Source organism: Drosophila rhopaloa, unplaced genomic scaffold (assembly GCF_018152115.1).
Source record: "Drosophila rhopaloa isolate 14029-0021.01 unplaced genomic scaffold, ASM1815211v1 contig_47, whole genome shotgun sequence".
In the NCBI taxonomy this organism is placed as follows: Eukaryota; Metazoa; Arthropoda; class Insecta; order Diptera; family Drosophilidae; genus Drosophila; species Drosophila rhopaloa.
Genome location: NW_025335142.1, coordinates 555,726 through 571,613, shown reverse-complemented (window position 1 = coordinate 571,613; position 15,888 = coordinate 555,726). Strand labels below are relative to the sequence as shown.

The following is a 15,888-nucleotide window of genomic DNA, read 5'->3' as shown; positions in this document are numbered from 1 at the left end:
TAGTTGTGGGTACATAGTGCTGCCGGACCGTCGATTTCAATATGGCATCTCTGGTCTTAACATAGGTCAACATCTGTTAAATAGGAGAAACAACAGGTACCCAAAGTCCTCCCATCTCTAGCGGCTACATTAACAACAAAAGATTTTTGCAAAAGTATGTTTTTAACTCTACTAAATGGTCGCGGTTTCGTTTTCAATGTTGACGGTAAGCGTTTACTTCCCTATAAAAACAAATTCAAAATATGTCCCTGCGTTATTTAGATTATATGGAACTGCGAAGCAAACATCGTATAATGGGTGCTCCAGTGGGTACTGCGAACACCAAAGGCTGGAGTCCCAATCAGTCAAGTGAGTTTTCCTAATACTAGGTATACTTAATGTAGGAATGCTTCTTTCAGTCTAAAAAGAAAGATATTTGGTCATTTAGGACAGATTTTTTAATGTCAAGTTAAGTTGTGACATTAAGAGAGATTAGAGATTACCTGTCTGAAAAATGTTAGCTGAAGGCAATGTATCAGTTAAAGATTTTTGGTCAGCAAAAACCAAAAAGAAGACTACTCTTTAATTTTAGGTTCTGAAGTCCGAATTTTTTACCGACAACACAAACTGTAAAAATTTGTGTTTTTAAGAATTAACACCACACGAAGAAACTTAAATATTATAATATATCTGCAGGTATTCTTAATTAAGATAAATTTCTCCTTGCAGCGCTTCCAGTGGAACTTAGTAAATTCGAAACCCAGTTAGCTTTGGATGAAAATATCGCAAAGTTAGTGGACAAATCTCAAGCCTTAACAACTCCACCAACAGTTGAGAAACTGAAGGAGTACAAAACTGATTTCGAAAGTCAATTAGTGTGTCAGAAAGAAGCACTAAAGACCGAAAAGCTTCGGGAAACAGAACGTTACATCGAAAGAATACTTATGGGCAAACGGAAGAAGTTGCTCAAGCAGGGAAAAGATGAAATGGGTAAGCCCTAAAACTAAGGATTTTATAACAACAAAATGGTTGTCATTTAAGATTAATTTGTACTCACTGGATTTTGTTTTAACAACATAATTTAAAAACATTCTAAAAGTTATTTTAAAAAACTTATTACGATTTGCCTTATTCTTTATTACATATTACAGTTATTTACCGTTTATATTTTAGCTAATGCTCTAACTTCCCAAGATGTACTGAAAGAAGTGTCGGACAACTTTAAATTTGATCGTCAAAATGCCTTGGTGGAGGTGCCTTGTGAACATCTTAAAAATCATTGTAGGTGAGCAACTAATAATATTTGTTAATTTTCCAGTTCTAAAACCGTCTTAAATACCTACAGCTGCAAAAATAGTTTCCGGACCTGTGGTGAACATAAATTCCCTAAAATATCGAATTTTCAAAGATCTTTGGAAACAGGGAAAGTTTGTGACCTCGGGTGAAGCTTTCGGAGCGGACTTCCTGGTGTACCCCGGTGATCCCCTCATCTACCACGCCTCACATATTGTGATTGTGCAAGATACACCTGTAATTAAACCCTTGGAACTGGTGGCCAAAGTTCGATTGTCTGTTATTGTTAACAAGTGCTGTGTTTTCGCCTACGAGAAAGACAATCACGAGGGGATCCATTATCAAACTGTGGCTTGGTGCAATCCCAGCAAGTGAGAAAATTAAAGGCAAGTCAAAACGAATAAATTAAAGAAATTCATAACCAGGTTCAAAATTTTTTGACCACTTCCCCATAAAATAAATTGTTAATTAACAAAATTTCAAAATCGTATAAAACTTAATGCCCCTTGATAATTAAATAACTAAACAATTTACTAAAATATGAATATTAACCAAGAAAACCTAAACCTATTATTTCTGAGCATTATTTTTCTAAAGGGGTATAACACAAACATATATGCTCATATGTCAGCATATTAAATCTACGATAATCATTTTTACCACGATTAATCAATATTAAGTATATACTTATAATTTCGAATAAGTATATGATAAACCATAAATAATTAAAAAAATTTTGATAGTTAACTACAAATGTTCATAAGTATGTACGTACTTATGTGTGTCTTATTTCTCTGTATATACATATGTACATACATACAGAAAGGGAACTTATAGAGAAATTGTGACCAGTGTAGATTACATTTCTGCTACAAATAATACAATTTTTTAAGATTGAGCGGGAGAGAGTGGGATTTTGGTGAGCACGGGTTTTGTTTTTGGCGCCGAATTGGGTTTCTTTTTTAGAGGAAATTGGATACAATAGCAGAGACACGACGCTTCCGCTCCGCCCCCTCCCCCTTTCACCGTACCGCCTCCTCTCTTCTCTGGCCGTCTCTCCACGTTTTTCCGTCTCGCTCTGAGAAGCAGGAGCGAATTCGCCAGAAACTGATTCTCCCACTCACAGTTGGAAATTGTACACAGTACACATGGTAAAATCCGTTTATTTTGACCACGACATCCAACTCGAGGAGATGTTAGCTCGTCACTTTGTTCAGGGCCCATCGTTCCAGTTTGTAGGCGGGAACAACGACTCCATAAAGTTGTGTTAAATTAATTAGTGAGGCAAAATGAGGTTATAATATAAAGGCCCCACCAAACAGAACCCACACACACGCAAACTGCGATAGGCAAACTCACAGCGAACACATTTGCGTATTTGTTTTCAACAAATTTGTGCTGAATTCTTCATGTTTTGCGTTCGTTTCAAGTATATTCAGTTTTTTTTTAAATAGAAACAGCAACGGTGATAAGGAGCGGTGGGGAAGGCCAGGCAAAAGTCGTGTCATGCCGTTCGAATTTCATACAGTCGGATTGTAGCACAGTGACACGAATACATATGCTGGGAATTAAATTTTAAGTTTAATTCAGTTTTAATCACTTGTAAGGCATTTTGAAAACAGTTCTTGTCAATGTACATTGTATTTACATATGTATGTATACTAATAAGATTTACTAAGTGGTAACCGTTTTATAAATTATCTTCTCATCTACTTAAACTGATTTGTCATGCAACAAATTTAAAGCATATTTATAAGACTACATAGTCATTTCTTATTCTATTTTTGGAATTGTATTCCTAAATTGTCTTAAATACTTACAGGTAATATGGTAATAAATTAGCTGAAAATTTAATTTTAAAAATATTTTTGATTATAAATTGAACGAGATTACGTGTATGTACATGGTCATCATCTACTTATTTTTTAGAAATTACCACTTTAAGCATCAACCGTGACATGTGCTACTACTGAAACCACTGTGCTTTGCTATTGCTCATGTGGCCTCCCCTCTCATTCCACTTCATTACCCCCACCATTGCCATTCCACTCCGCCTCATAAGCCACCACCACCCCCCTCTCAATGCCCTTTCTTCCTCTCAACATGCTCCGTTGGTCGGCGTTGCCAGCTGCGAAGCACGCTCACTGCTATAACGCCGATTGGAACTTTAAAGGGGCCTTTCGAACAGCATTTCTCATGTTCCCAGCATCAAAACAGAGAAAATTGTAATCTTAAAAATTCGGCCACTCGCTCACAATATTACCACTTCTCTGAGCATTGGGTAGAACTCGCACTCTATTTCTCCTCTCCTTGGTTTTTATTTCGACTAACTTCCCTAATGCGGGGGTCTCTCCGCTCTTAAGCGGGACTTGATCTGCATATGAGAATGAGAATGGCTATATGTTTTCTATATATTTTTACCCCGTAGGGTCTGGTCTCTGAGATGTGTCGAAAGTAACAGGTGATTGGTGAGGAGAGAGGAAAGTCAGAGACAGAGAAAAGAGAATGTAGAGCGGGAATCGCTGGCGAAGAGCGAGCCGGCTTTTCTACCAGTTTATTATTATTTATGCAGGATCTGTTGATATTTTATAACCAAAGAGAAATAACAGTCCAATTTGCACGTCCTTATAAATTTATTTATTGATCCGTTACGAAATCAACACATAATTGTTGGTAGGAAATTCCATTTGAAAAGTCTAGCATTTTAGATAGAGTTCCAAGAAAACTAAGTAAGTTTCTGATTCACATATTTTGATTTAATCTACTTTAAAAAGGCCTTTTCCAACATTTAATTCTAGCGAATTTGATTTATTTTTGAATATATCTTAGTCTTGATTATTAATCCATGACGACTGCTAAAAAAAGCATGCAAATAGATTATTTTTTTTAAAAGTATTTTAATTTTGTCGTTTGTTATAATTTGTTCAAAACTCCAATTTGCACCTATACCTATGAATTCAAATCCAAAATATTTGATTATCTAGTAACCTCTACGAATAAGATTATAGCACTAACCATACAACATATAGACTGGTCATTTCATACAACGAAAATGGACTCAAAAATTATTTTGCGGGATGGTTAGTGATTATAGTTATAGTTATACATTTTTCATTTTCCGAGATGGAACTACATAGTAATTTTGGCAGACATCAGTGTAATCCGGAGTGGAGTATTATCAGTTTAAATACAAATTTAACAACAATTTTTTTAAAAAAGTCTTAAAACCTTTTGTGACCTAGTATTTTGGGGACCCAATAAGTATTTTGGGGTCTCAATAATTTTGGTCTTAAATGCATTATTTTTTTTTTTTTGGAAATTGCTTCATAATTAAGCAGTTTTGGTCATTTTTATTTATTTAATGGTTGGTAAATAATATTTATATTTCCCTAGAATGGTTTATTTAAAAAAAATTTGAATATCTGGGTTTTCGGGCAGCCTTAAAATTGATGATGAATGACATTTTCTAGGGGGTTTTGAAAAATATTATACCAAGAAGAGAACAAGAATATATAAATTCATCGAAAGGCACTATAAATGCAAGTCCTTGGACAAAAATCCTTAGATTACCTTAAACAAGTTACCAAAAACCTTAAATAGTATAATTGAATATTTAGCTTCTATCCCATATATTTAGAACCCATAGAACCGGACCCCATAGACCTTTCTTATCACTAGCGCACTGCTCCGTCTGCTGTGGTGGACACATGTGTTTTGGGTCTGTGAAGTCGGCCAAAGTATTTCCATTATTCAATATTTACCACCTTTTATAGTTTTGTTTGCTATCTTTCCGACCTTTTTTGTATTTGTGTCTTCTCGCCTTTCTCTCCCCGTCTCTCCTCTCTAAAAATACTCTTCCTGCGCCCCATCTGGCAATGCCGCTCCTCGACAACTGTACTTCAAAGAGCGTTGCCAGGCCAGTTCTCTCACAGATACACGCATACAGGCGGGAAGCAACCACCACCGTGCGCATGTATTGAGCGCATGACCAGAAATTCAGAATCGTATTTTCTCCCCCGTGTAGAGAAAAACTGAAAACCCGCCGCGCTGGCAGCAGCAGAGCAGCGAAATTCGATCGAAGCGATTTACTCAGCAGCGCCAGCGTCTCAGTTCGAGTTATCCAACGTTGGCGAGCGGACAAGCAGGAGAAAAAAGCGTACGGCCAAGAGAAAGAGAAGGCAAAATTCACCCACAGCATTGAAATTTTCTTTTGCGCTCCGGTGAGAAGATAATTTCACAAACCAAAAACGAATCAACAAAAAAACAAAGTGCGCTCCGTGAGCGGGAAAACAATAACAAAATCAAGAGACACAAGAGGTTATAAAACAAAAAAAATCTTAATGCGTGTCTCATGGCTTGACTGTACTGAATATTGAATATGTGACTGTGTCCGTCCTGTCGCAGTTGTGTGCGTGTGTGTGTTGTTGGCGATTTTAAATGTGGCGCGCGCTATTTTTGTGTAATTTTTGTGGGCAGCAACGAATTTTGAAACAAATTTTAGTATTATAGTTGGTGAAAAAGTCTCCTCCAACAACAAAATTCCTGTGAGCAGACATGCGTTGTCTCGCTCTGTCCCCCAAAGAGTGGGAGAGCGGAAGAGCAGGCGGAGAGAGAGAGAGAGCGAGAGCAAACGACTAACGTTCGTACTCTTTTTTACATTTCAGTTTCGTGAAAGCAGCGCGCCAAGCAACAAGAAGAAGAAGAAGCAACAGAGGGAGTAGGAAAGCAGAGGCGTAGTGAGGAAGAGGAGTTGAAAGGGGATTTTCGCGAAAAATCCCGATTTGGAGAGAATTTTCCGTGGAACCGTGAAACATTAAATCGTCGTGTTGGAGACAAATAGCAGCGAATACGCTAGCAACGCTGGGGAGGAACAACAATTGTTGGATTTGGACGCGACGGCTTTGATGTCGCTGCCAATGAATTCGCTGTATTCGCTCACCTGGGGCGATTACGGCACCAGCCTCGTATCGGCCATCCAATTGTTGCGCTGCCATGGCGACCTCGTCGATTGCACGCTGGCCGCTGGCGGGAGGAGTTTTCCCGCCCACAAGATAGTCCTGTGCGCCGCCTCCCCCTTTCTACTGGATTTGCTCAAGGTGAGTTGCTAAAAAAAAAGCATAAAAATCTACTCTAAAAAGAGAGTTTATCGCACATAACCTTAAACGTGGCGTACAGTTTGTAAACAGAGAAATCCAATCGCAGAAATAGGTTAATGTGGGGAGCGCAGAGAAACCTATACATACATAACGCAGATTTACGCTCCGCTCCAAAAGTTGTCTAGAGATTTCTGTACAAGTTTTCCACTGTCAATTGAGTTGAATGAGTGATTCCCACCCCCCTTGTCTTCGCCCCCTTATCAGCTTTTTCTTGTTGCAAAGTTCACCGGAGAGCAAGAGGGAGAGAGAGTGAGAAGTAGAAGCAGAGTGTTGATAAAGAGGGAGAGAGCGAGAGAACCAGTTGGTTTGAAAAAAAGTGGGTGGCCCCATAGGGTAAGGGAAAGACGGGGGAGGGCGAAAGCTGCTGCGCCAACTTTCAGTTTGCATGTGTTAGAGCGGGCGCAAACGAGAGCGCCAAAAAAGCAGCGCGGCAACTGTTGTAGTTGTTGGATGGTTGGAGCTTTTGTCTTGCCTTTCAGTTCTTGGTGATGTTGTTAGTGCTGTCGGGTGCACACGAGCGCGACCTCTTTTTTTTACTATCAGAACTGTACAGTTGGCACTGGCTATGGGAAAAAAACAGTGTGCACCTTTATTATACAATATTAAAAAAGCATTGTTATAAGAAATAAAGATAATTAATAACATTATTTTTAATCTGCTTGTTTTTCGGCCTGGCTTATAATTCTTATTTAATCTTATATTATAAAGTACCGTCAATCCTAAAAAGTATTCGAAAGCTCAGTTTATCATAGAAAAGCTATGCTACTCCGATCAACTTAAAATTTGTATATTTAGCTATTTTTATATATATAACAATATGTATGCAAGTTTTATTAAATTCCGATTCTAAACCAAAGTGAATCCACATATTCTTCATCTAAGGCGAATATAATATAAATTAATATACGTTCTGAATTACTTATAATTTAATTTCTTAAAGTACATACCCAAAATAGTTTAGAAAGGAAAAAAAATTATTTATTGTTCAAAATGTACTAAAACTCAGTGTATGTAGGTTTCAAGGCAAAGTTAGTTTTACTACACATTTCCCGTTAAGGAATCCGTCCTGTACTCGTACCGAAAAGCATTTCATATCAGGAGGGTGCACTTTTAAATGGAGCTTGCTACTTTTTCGTTACTTTCGTTAGCTGCTTTGCGATACTGTACTTCTAAGCTATTCATTAGCATTTTGCACTTTACTTTGGGTTTCCGCCAGCATATTGATTGTGTATTAAAGTACGAAATACAGACAACAGACCGTGCCGTCCTTAATCCGAATGCGTGGCCCTATCGAAATGGAAATGCTGACCAAAACAGAGCGGCCAGCTAAATAAAAACACCTGATGCGACGCTCTTCTCTTCCTCTCCTCTCCTCATCCCTTCTCTCCTCTCCGGCAGTGAAAAAAGTAAACAGAGCGAATTTTTAAAATCGCCGCTCAGAGCCGGGAAATGTCAAAAAAAAAAAGAATGGAAAAAAATGCGGCTGTGAACTCTGCAAAATGTACAAGATGTACTGATCTCGTTACACTCACACACGCACGCTAAAACACATGGCGGCCGCTCTTCGTTGCTCTTGCTCCCTCTCTCCCACTGCCCGGAATGCAAGTCAGAAAATCGATGAGCGAGAGGGGGGTAGAGTTCAAAGAGCGTAATGAGGAGTGAAAATGGAAAAAGGGAGGGGGAGGGGTAGATGACATTTGAAGAGATTGTGTGGATTGGAAAGAGGGCGAAGGGTGGTGGTTTCAGAGCAGCGCTTGCTAATTAAATGACCAGAGAGGGAGCGGTAGCTGCTAAGCGCTCTTTCTTTAAGCGCTACGTTGCTCTGTTTTCTTTTTCAGCTTCTCGAAATCTGAAAAGTCTCCTCGAAATCCTGATGCAGAATGTGCAGAGCGCGGAAAAGTAAAAGCCGGCTGTCTGTCTTTGTGTGTGTGAGCGGTGGAGAGTGCGGTGTGAGCGGGAGTGGACACGTGTGAGTGTGAGCACCACGCCGCGAGTTTCCATTATTTTCATCTCTGTCCGTCGGTCTGTTTTTGTTTTTGTTTGCTTTGACGGACGGACGGGCCCCTTTTTTTTTTTTTTGCTTAATTTTGCGTCTCCATTCACGCTTCGCCAAAAAATGTGAGACCACACTAAATGCTAGGATTGAGTTTATGCCAGGAGAAGAGTCGAAGGGAAATCCAATTCATCTCTTAGTCTCTGGCAACCAAACCACATAAGGAACTATGTATCTGAAGTTGTTTATTTGTAAAGATATAATTTTCCAGCTAGTACAATAATTTGTAAAGTGTCACCATTTAATCCATGGAAATGTGATTATAGTTCCAATTTCAGAGAACATTTGACTTGTTCAAATGTTTTTCTCTGAATATAACTCTCTAGAAACCCAACCTTATTAAGTTCTTAAAAATAATTTAAGTTTGTTCCCACCTTTTTAATGCTTGATATAATTTGTTCGCGCGTTTTCAGAATACACCATGTAAGCATCCAGTGGTGATGTTGGCCGGCGTGAATGCCAACGATCTGGAGGCGCTGCTGGAGTTTGTGTACCGCGGCGAGGTGAGCGTAGACCACGCCCAGCTGCCGTCACTTCTGCAGGCCGCCCAGTGTCTCAACATCCAGGGATTGGCTCCGCAGACGGTAACCAAGGACGACTACACCACGCACTCGATCCAGCTGCAGCACATGATCCCGCAGCACCACGACCAGGACCAACTGATTGCCACGATCGCCACGGCTCCACAGCAGACAGTGCACGCCCAAGTGGTGGAGGACATCCATCACCAGGGACAGATCCTTCAGGCAACGACCCAGACCAACGCAGCAGGACAACAGCAGACCATTGTGACCACAGACGCGGCTAAACATGACCAGGCAGTTATTCAGGCATTCCTCCCGGCACGCAAGCGCAAACCGCGCGTCAAGAAAATGTCACGTAAGTTTTTAAAAATTTGAACTTTTTTCATAATTAAATATATTAAGATCTAGTTTTTGCTGTTCACTTTTGATAAGACAAATAAGCAATTTCAATATTAATTTATAAATAATTGCAAAATAAATTATTTGAATGACTAATTATAATAATTATACATTTTATTCTTTTGCAGCTACGGCTCCGAAAATAAGCAAAGTTGAAGGAATGGATACGATAATGAGCACACCGACTTCTTCGCACTCGGGATCCGTGCAGCAAGTGCTTGGCGAAAATGGAGCCGAGGGCCAGCTGCTGTCATCAACACCGATCATCAAAAGCGAAGGACAAAAAGTAGAGACAATTGTGACTATGGACCCTAACAACATGATACCGGTAACGTCGGCCAATGCGGCAACTGGCGAGATAACAACGGTACAGGGAGCTGCAGGCTCATCCGGAGGCAATACAAGCGGCGGATCATCCACGCCAAAGGCTAAACGGGCTAAACATCCGCCGGGATCAGAAAGTGAGTTGCAGATTAGGTCTATTCACTTGTTGGTATAAAGTGACGAATATACAGTTGATAAATTTAAAAATTAAATGTTAAAACATAAGTTTAAAGTGCTTTATAAGAGCGTTTTAAATATTTTCATCACTTTATGAAAGCTAGTAAATAACTAACGTACTTTTCCAAAAGCTGTTCCAAATACTGAAGTAATTTTTAATTTTTAGAACCGCGCTCGCGATCGCAATCGGAACAACCTGCTACTTGCCCCATTTGCTATGCTGTCATTCGTCAATCGAGGAACCTGCGGCGCCATCTCGAGCTGCGGCACTTTGCCAAGCCGGGCGTGAAAAAGGAGAAGAAAAGTAAGTCCGGTAACGATACCACCCTTGACTCCAGTTTGGAGCTGAACACCACGGCAGAGGGCGACAACACAGTGGGCAGTGATGGACCAGGCGGAGCGGGATCAGCAGGAGGAGCATCATCCGGTACGACGCCCACGAGAGTGATATCGAATGCGCCGCAGGCCGCGGGGGCACCGGCCATCCTGGCCCAAACTGTGCTGCCCCAGCAGCAGCAACAACTGCAACAGCAACACCAGCAGCACATGACCACGGCAACATTAGCGGGTGGTGGACAGGCATACATCAAACACGAGGGCGCCGGCGGGGGCGGCACTGGGCAGCAGCAGCAACAGCAACAGGCGCAACAGCAGGGCATGCAGAACGTCATACACATTGTGGGCGATCAGGTCTTCATGCCGCAGCAGCAACAGCCGCAGCCGCAGTAGCTGCCTCCTGCCGAGCCTTCAATCATTCCAACGCACCAACGACACCATCATCCACATTTCCAAACACACACTCGCATAACACACACGAAAACGTTTTGTAAATAACAATCAAGCAAACAAACAAACTCCCCGTGATCTGATCGAATGATTTGTGTTCATTTCCTGTATCATTTTTAAATTTTCCATAATTAATTGCTGCGTAAGTTTTTAATTTGCATAACTTTTCAAAATTGCGCTTTCAACATATAACATTTTCTTATGCAGTATTTTCTTGCATATTGTACTACAGAGAAAAGAAAAAATGGAGATTTCCCAAGTCTCTAAGTAATTGAATACTCGACTAATTTACTTAAATAATCTAATTAGTGTCGCAAATAATTGTTGTAAAAATTAAATGTACAATTACAATCGAGGATCGCAATCGGTTTAAGTTTCTCTATTTTAAATATTATATTACAAATTGTTTAATTAATAAAATATTATATATTTTTTTATATAACAAAAACAAAATTAATCTCTGCCTGTGGCACGGACTTTAATTTATTGCAATTGGCTGTTCGTTAATATTGTTTCTCTTAGTTGCAAGAAAATACTGTTGGTCAATTCCCTTAGCTACTAACTTGGCACTGATCTTATTTCTGTTCTGAATTCCCCTGCAAAAGAGTTGTTAAAACTGATTGGAGCAAATCTTGCGGATGTGAAATAGACAATTTGGCCGATAATCGTATTTAAAAGTTTGGAATGTGTCTTGAGTTCGATTTATATTGTAGCTTACTTCTGTATTTTGTTTTATCTAACAATTTATTTGTTAGTTTTTGATATATTTAAATTCTTATGCTCCTTTTATTTAACCTTTTGATCAGACCTTATATTTTACTAACCAAAAGATTTATATTTAATATAAAGTGTTTTTTTATAGTTGTTTTGTCTTTCGTTTCACTTTCTTTGTAAAAACTTTTCATCTACACAAACCACACATTTTGACATTCCCCCTCTGGATGTAGTCCTAGAAGGTCGCGTTGTTTCTCTGTTGGGCCAGCGATGTTGCTTCAGTGTCGTCTCGCTCTGTATTACCCTTACTATCCCCCTATGTAGTTTGACCCACCGCACCGGCAGTCTTCTCACCAGCACCTCTTTCCTTCCTTGCAGCAACCAGTGGCAAAAAGTCTAGCAGCGGATCCAGCGGTTCGGGATCGGGTGGCAGTGGAGCACTGAGCTCCGGCGGCAGTGTGCCCCAGGTGCAGACGGTGCAGTCCCTGCACACATTGCAAGGTGTGCAGGTCAAGAAGGATCCCGATGCCCAGCAGCAACAGCAACAACAACAGCAGCAGCAGGCAATGGCAGTAAGCGGATCGGCAGGCGGACAAGTGCAACAGCAACAAGTGCAGCAAGTGCAGCAACAAGTCCCACAGCAGCAGCAACAGCTACAACATCACCAAATCATTGACTCTTCGGGCAACATAACAACGGCAACGACGAGCGCTCAAGCGGCGGCCGCTCAACAACAGGCAGCCGGGCAACAGCAACAACTGGTGGCTCAATCCGCTGATGGTAGCGAAAGTGGAGCGCCGCTTTCGATTGCCCAAGTGCAGACGCTGCAGGGCCATCAGATCATAGGCAATTTAAATCAGGTGAATATGACTGACTTCCAACAACAGCAGCAGCAGCAACAACAACAGCAACAACAACAACAACAACAACAACAGCAGCAGCAACAGCAAACACAATCACAACAGACGCTCTGATCGGACCGTAATCGTAGATCCACCATATACTATTCTGTATAATTATTATTAATTTGGGTTTTTGCTTAACGCTTTAAATATTTTCCTTGCGGAATGCGTAGACAAATTCTAAATTAATTGAAAGAAGCCAATATGGCACCTTTAGTTGTTTAATATTTTGTTGTACAATTTGTATGACTTTAAATGTTGATTTTCCCCTAGTTTTGTTGTTAGAGTTACGTTTAAATGCGCTATGGTTATTGGAAATTACGTGGATATCCTATAGTCTAACCAATGCTGGAGGATCTCTAGTCAAATTGAAATCCTTCGGATCAGTGGAAGTCGATGAAACCCAGGTCCCCTAGTTCATAACCTAATTTTGTTTGGACCGCTTGCACCTTGTCTTTGAAGCAATATAATTAAATTTAATAGATAGCTTAAAAACCCTTGATTTATGACGATCTACTTAAGTAGCTCAAATGAGCTCGCTCAATATTGGGGTTTCTAAAAACCCCATTCTGTGTCTGCCCACCTACAACCACTCAATTAATCAAACAATCCTTTCTATTTTTTGGCTTTCGTTTTTTATTTAAGAACTAAGTGCTCTAAGTTTAAATCAAATCAATTGTATATGTATATTTCTTAATTTTAATAGTTGCAAATTTTTCTTAAATTTTAGTCCCTATGCACTATTTTAGGTACATGGAACATAACTTTTGGGGAATATTGATTTAATTATGTAAATTTAAACGCAAGGGTATGTTCCATTTACCTGAAGTTGTCAACTTATTTTTAGTTTTTCTATATACTTAAATAAAATATAATTTTATTTAAACCAAAAAAACAAATATAATAAACCAAAAACTTTTAAAATAAAATTTCCAAAGTATTTTCCTTTATATTTTATTTTTCGTATACGTTATGTTTTATGTTGGCTTTGTTGGTTATTTTGTAGTTTTAAATGTATTTATTAAACCAAAAGAAGTGTATAGCTTTGTATCACTAACATACTTTTAAATATAATTTATTTTTTACTTTATGGTGCATGACTTAATATTGTTCTTGTACCATATTAGTTTAAAGTTCTCCTAGTTATATGGTTGCCAAACAAAAACGATTCATGAATACAGTGACAAGAATTTAACAGAAAAGCATATTGTGACTAATTGCACTTGACATGGCACCACTACAAATACACTTGCATTGATCAACTTAACCAGATCATTAACGAATCGTTTTTATCTTCTCTCTTTCTTGCTGCCACACCAATAAAATAAAAAAAACGCATCTAACCAATCAAATGCAATTAATTTGTGTGTAAAACCTAAACATTCATCATGCATCCCACAACAAAACAAAATCATTAAAACGACTAGGGCAACAACAAGAATATTTTGGTAAAGAAGGTTTTCATTTTGAAAGGAGGTAATAATACGTAATGATGAGCCAACGATATGTCCAGCGGCCCTGGAGGAGGAGGAGGCGGGAGCGGGCAGCAGCAGCAACAGCAGCACAGCACTAGCAGTACGAGCAACAGCTGCAACAGCAACATCGCTGGCACGACAGCAGCCACAGTGAGCAGCAGCAGCAACAGCAGGAGCAACACGCCAGCAACATCAACATCATCGGCTGGAACTGGAACGGCAGCAACATCCACACTCCAGCGTCGCATTCTGCGCGGTCATGCGGCGCAGACAACCAGCGGAGAGCGTGTCCTGCTCATCAATTACGTGCCTCAATCGGGAGCTGGATCGGGAGGAACTGCACCCGCGTCCACTCAGAGCACGTCTCAATTGCCCACCCGTAAGATACTCCAGGCCAGAGCCTCGGCAGCAGCAGCAGCGTCTGGAGGAGGAGCAGAAGTAGCAACATCCTCTTCCCCGCCATCCACGCCAGCTGTCTCGTTCGCCGGACTGGGCTCCGAGGTGACCGTCACCTTGACGCGCACTAACCAGCGCGCCAGCATGACCAGTGTCACAGCCGCCGGTCATATTGTTAGGAATCAGCAAGCCACAACCTATCACCAGAGCACGAACACAGTCACCACAGCATCGACTACGAGCGGCACGGCGGCGATTCATGAGCACATAGCTACATCAACGTCGCCACCGCCACTGGTATTCACCCATCATCCACATCATCACCACAGCCAACAGCAGCAACAACATGAGTATCACCAAGACCACCAGTTAGTGGATCACCATCAACTAGATCAAGAGCACATAATCATAGATCATCATCAGCCGACGGAGGATGATCAGTTGATCGAATACGATGATGGCGGGACGATCGAGGAGCAGCATCATCAGTTGCAATTGCAAGAGGACCTTCATGATCCCCAGCAGCAACAGCAGCAACATCATGACGTTGTTCATGAGGTGTATCTCCAGTAAGAGAGATTAGCGTTAAGCAGTAGCGTAATAAGTTTTAGCCATTCTATGAAGAAATTTGGGCACCCAAAATGTGTGCAAACAAAAAATCGAATTTGACAAAGCTTTAATTTGGTCGTTTTTTAAAAAAATTTCCCTGTATCTCTAAGTTATTCTCTTCGTAAATTTCCTCTAATTTAATTGCACACATTTTGAGAAATACAAATAAAATCCTGTACATACATACAAAAAAAATAAATATAACCTTTGAAATAAAAGGCTTTTTAGAAGACCAGTTTAATATTGTATATAGTTTTCTGAAAAGTAGGCAAAAATATTTTCCATTGAAAGTATTAATCTTAAAATTTACATATTGAAGAAAAATTTTTAATTAACTAGTTGTTAGTAAAGATTATTTTTGTACTATATAAATACTGATACTACATATATGCTAGTTCAGAAATATCTGCACATATTAAATAATCATTGACGATCCATTAGTTATTGTCAGTTGCAGATCAAAACAAACAACGTACCGAAACGTAATCAATTGTAAAATATATCGACTTCAAATAAAAAAATCAAATTTCGCACATAATACGTATGTATGTATCAATCAAATCCATTCTGATTGTTTAAAAATGTTGAAGCAAAAGGGCCCTTAGGATTATGAATGGGATAGATTGAACAAAGTCTGTCTTTTAAGAGAAACATATTCATGTAACCCATTATTTGGGGCCAAGGCAATAAAGCGAGCCGGTTTGTGTACTGAAAGTAAAATTATAATCCTGTTAAAATTTTTCCTGGGGGAAGCAACCATTTATAATTAAAATCAACTACATTTATTTATTAATTCAATTGTTTATTGTTTTTTTGCCTTTTTAACGGTTGCCTATACACAATGTTGTCTTCTAATTTACAAAAAGCCATTTAACAACTATTTTTATACCCGTTACTCGTAGAGTAAAAGGGTATATTGTATTCGTGCAAAAGTATGTAACAGCTAGAAGGAAGCGTTTCCGACCCTATAAAGTATATATATTCTTGATCAGGATCACTAGCCGAGTCGATCTAGCCATGTCCGTCTGTCCGTCTGTCCGTCTGTCTGTCCGTCTGTCTGTCTGTCTGTCTGTCTGTCTGTCTGTCTGTCTGTCTGTCTGT

The 15,888-nt window shown here is 39.7% G+C and overlaps 3 protein-coding genes across 8 annotated transcripts; all 3 read left to right on the top strand.

The window, feature by feature from the left end:
• Positions 1–93: 93 nt before the first annotated feature.
• Positions 94–6,024, top strand: LOC108041023 (tRNA-splicing endonuclease subunit Sen34). Of its 2 annotated transcripts, XM_017118781.2 has the most exons (6): positions 94–205; positions 262–348; positions 709–969; positions 1,153–1,260; positions 1,325–1,658; positions 5,937–6,024. In XM_017118781.2, exons 1-5 carry the CDS (start codon positions 157–159, stop codon positions 1,645–1,647), a joined length of 828 nt encoding a protein of 275 aa, XP_016974270.1. In that variant the 5' UTR covers positions 94–156; the 3' UTR covers positions 1,648–1,658; positions 5,937–6,024. The 2 variants fall into 2 exon arrangements, with proteins under 2 accessions (XP_016974270.1, XP_016974271.1); XM_017118782.2 differs by lacking the exon at positions 5,937–6,024 and having other exon boundaries at positions 1,153–1,264; positions 1,325–1,540.
• A 112-nt stretch (positions 6,025–6,136) lies between these two features.
• On the top strand, positions 6,137–13,845 carry LOC108041020 (transcription factor GAGA). 5 transcript variants are annotated; one of them, XM_017118777.2, is made up of 6 exons: positions 6,137–6,368; positions 8,895–9,360; positions 9,533–9,865; positions 10,072–10,209; positions 11,784–12,265; positions 13,735–13,845. In XM_017118777.2, exons 1-6 carry the CDS (start codon positions 6,177–6,179, stop codon positions 13,795–13,797), a joined length of 1,674 nt encoding a protein of 557 aa, XP_016974266.1. In that variant the 5' UTR covers positions 6,137–6,176; the 3' UTR covers positions 13,798–13,845. The 5 variants fall into 5 exon arrangements, 4 of the variants coding, with proteins under 4 accessions (XP_016974266.1, XP_016974268.1, XP_016974267.2 ...); XM_017118779.2 differs by having other exon boundaries at positions 10,072–10,332; XR_001769102.2 differs by lacking the exon at positions 13,735–13,845 and having other exon boundaries at positions 10,072–10,833; positions 11,784–11,883.
• Positions 13,813–15,514, top strand: LOC108041022 (probable nuclear hormone receptor HR38). Its single transcript, XM_017118780.2, has one exon. It carries the CDS (start codon positions 13,813–13,815, stop codon positions 14,749–14,751), a length of 939 nt encoding a protein of 312 aa, XP_016974269.1. The 3' UTR covers positions 14,752–15,514.
• Positions 15,515–15,888: the final 374 nt, after the last annotated feature.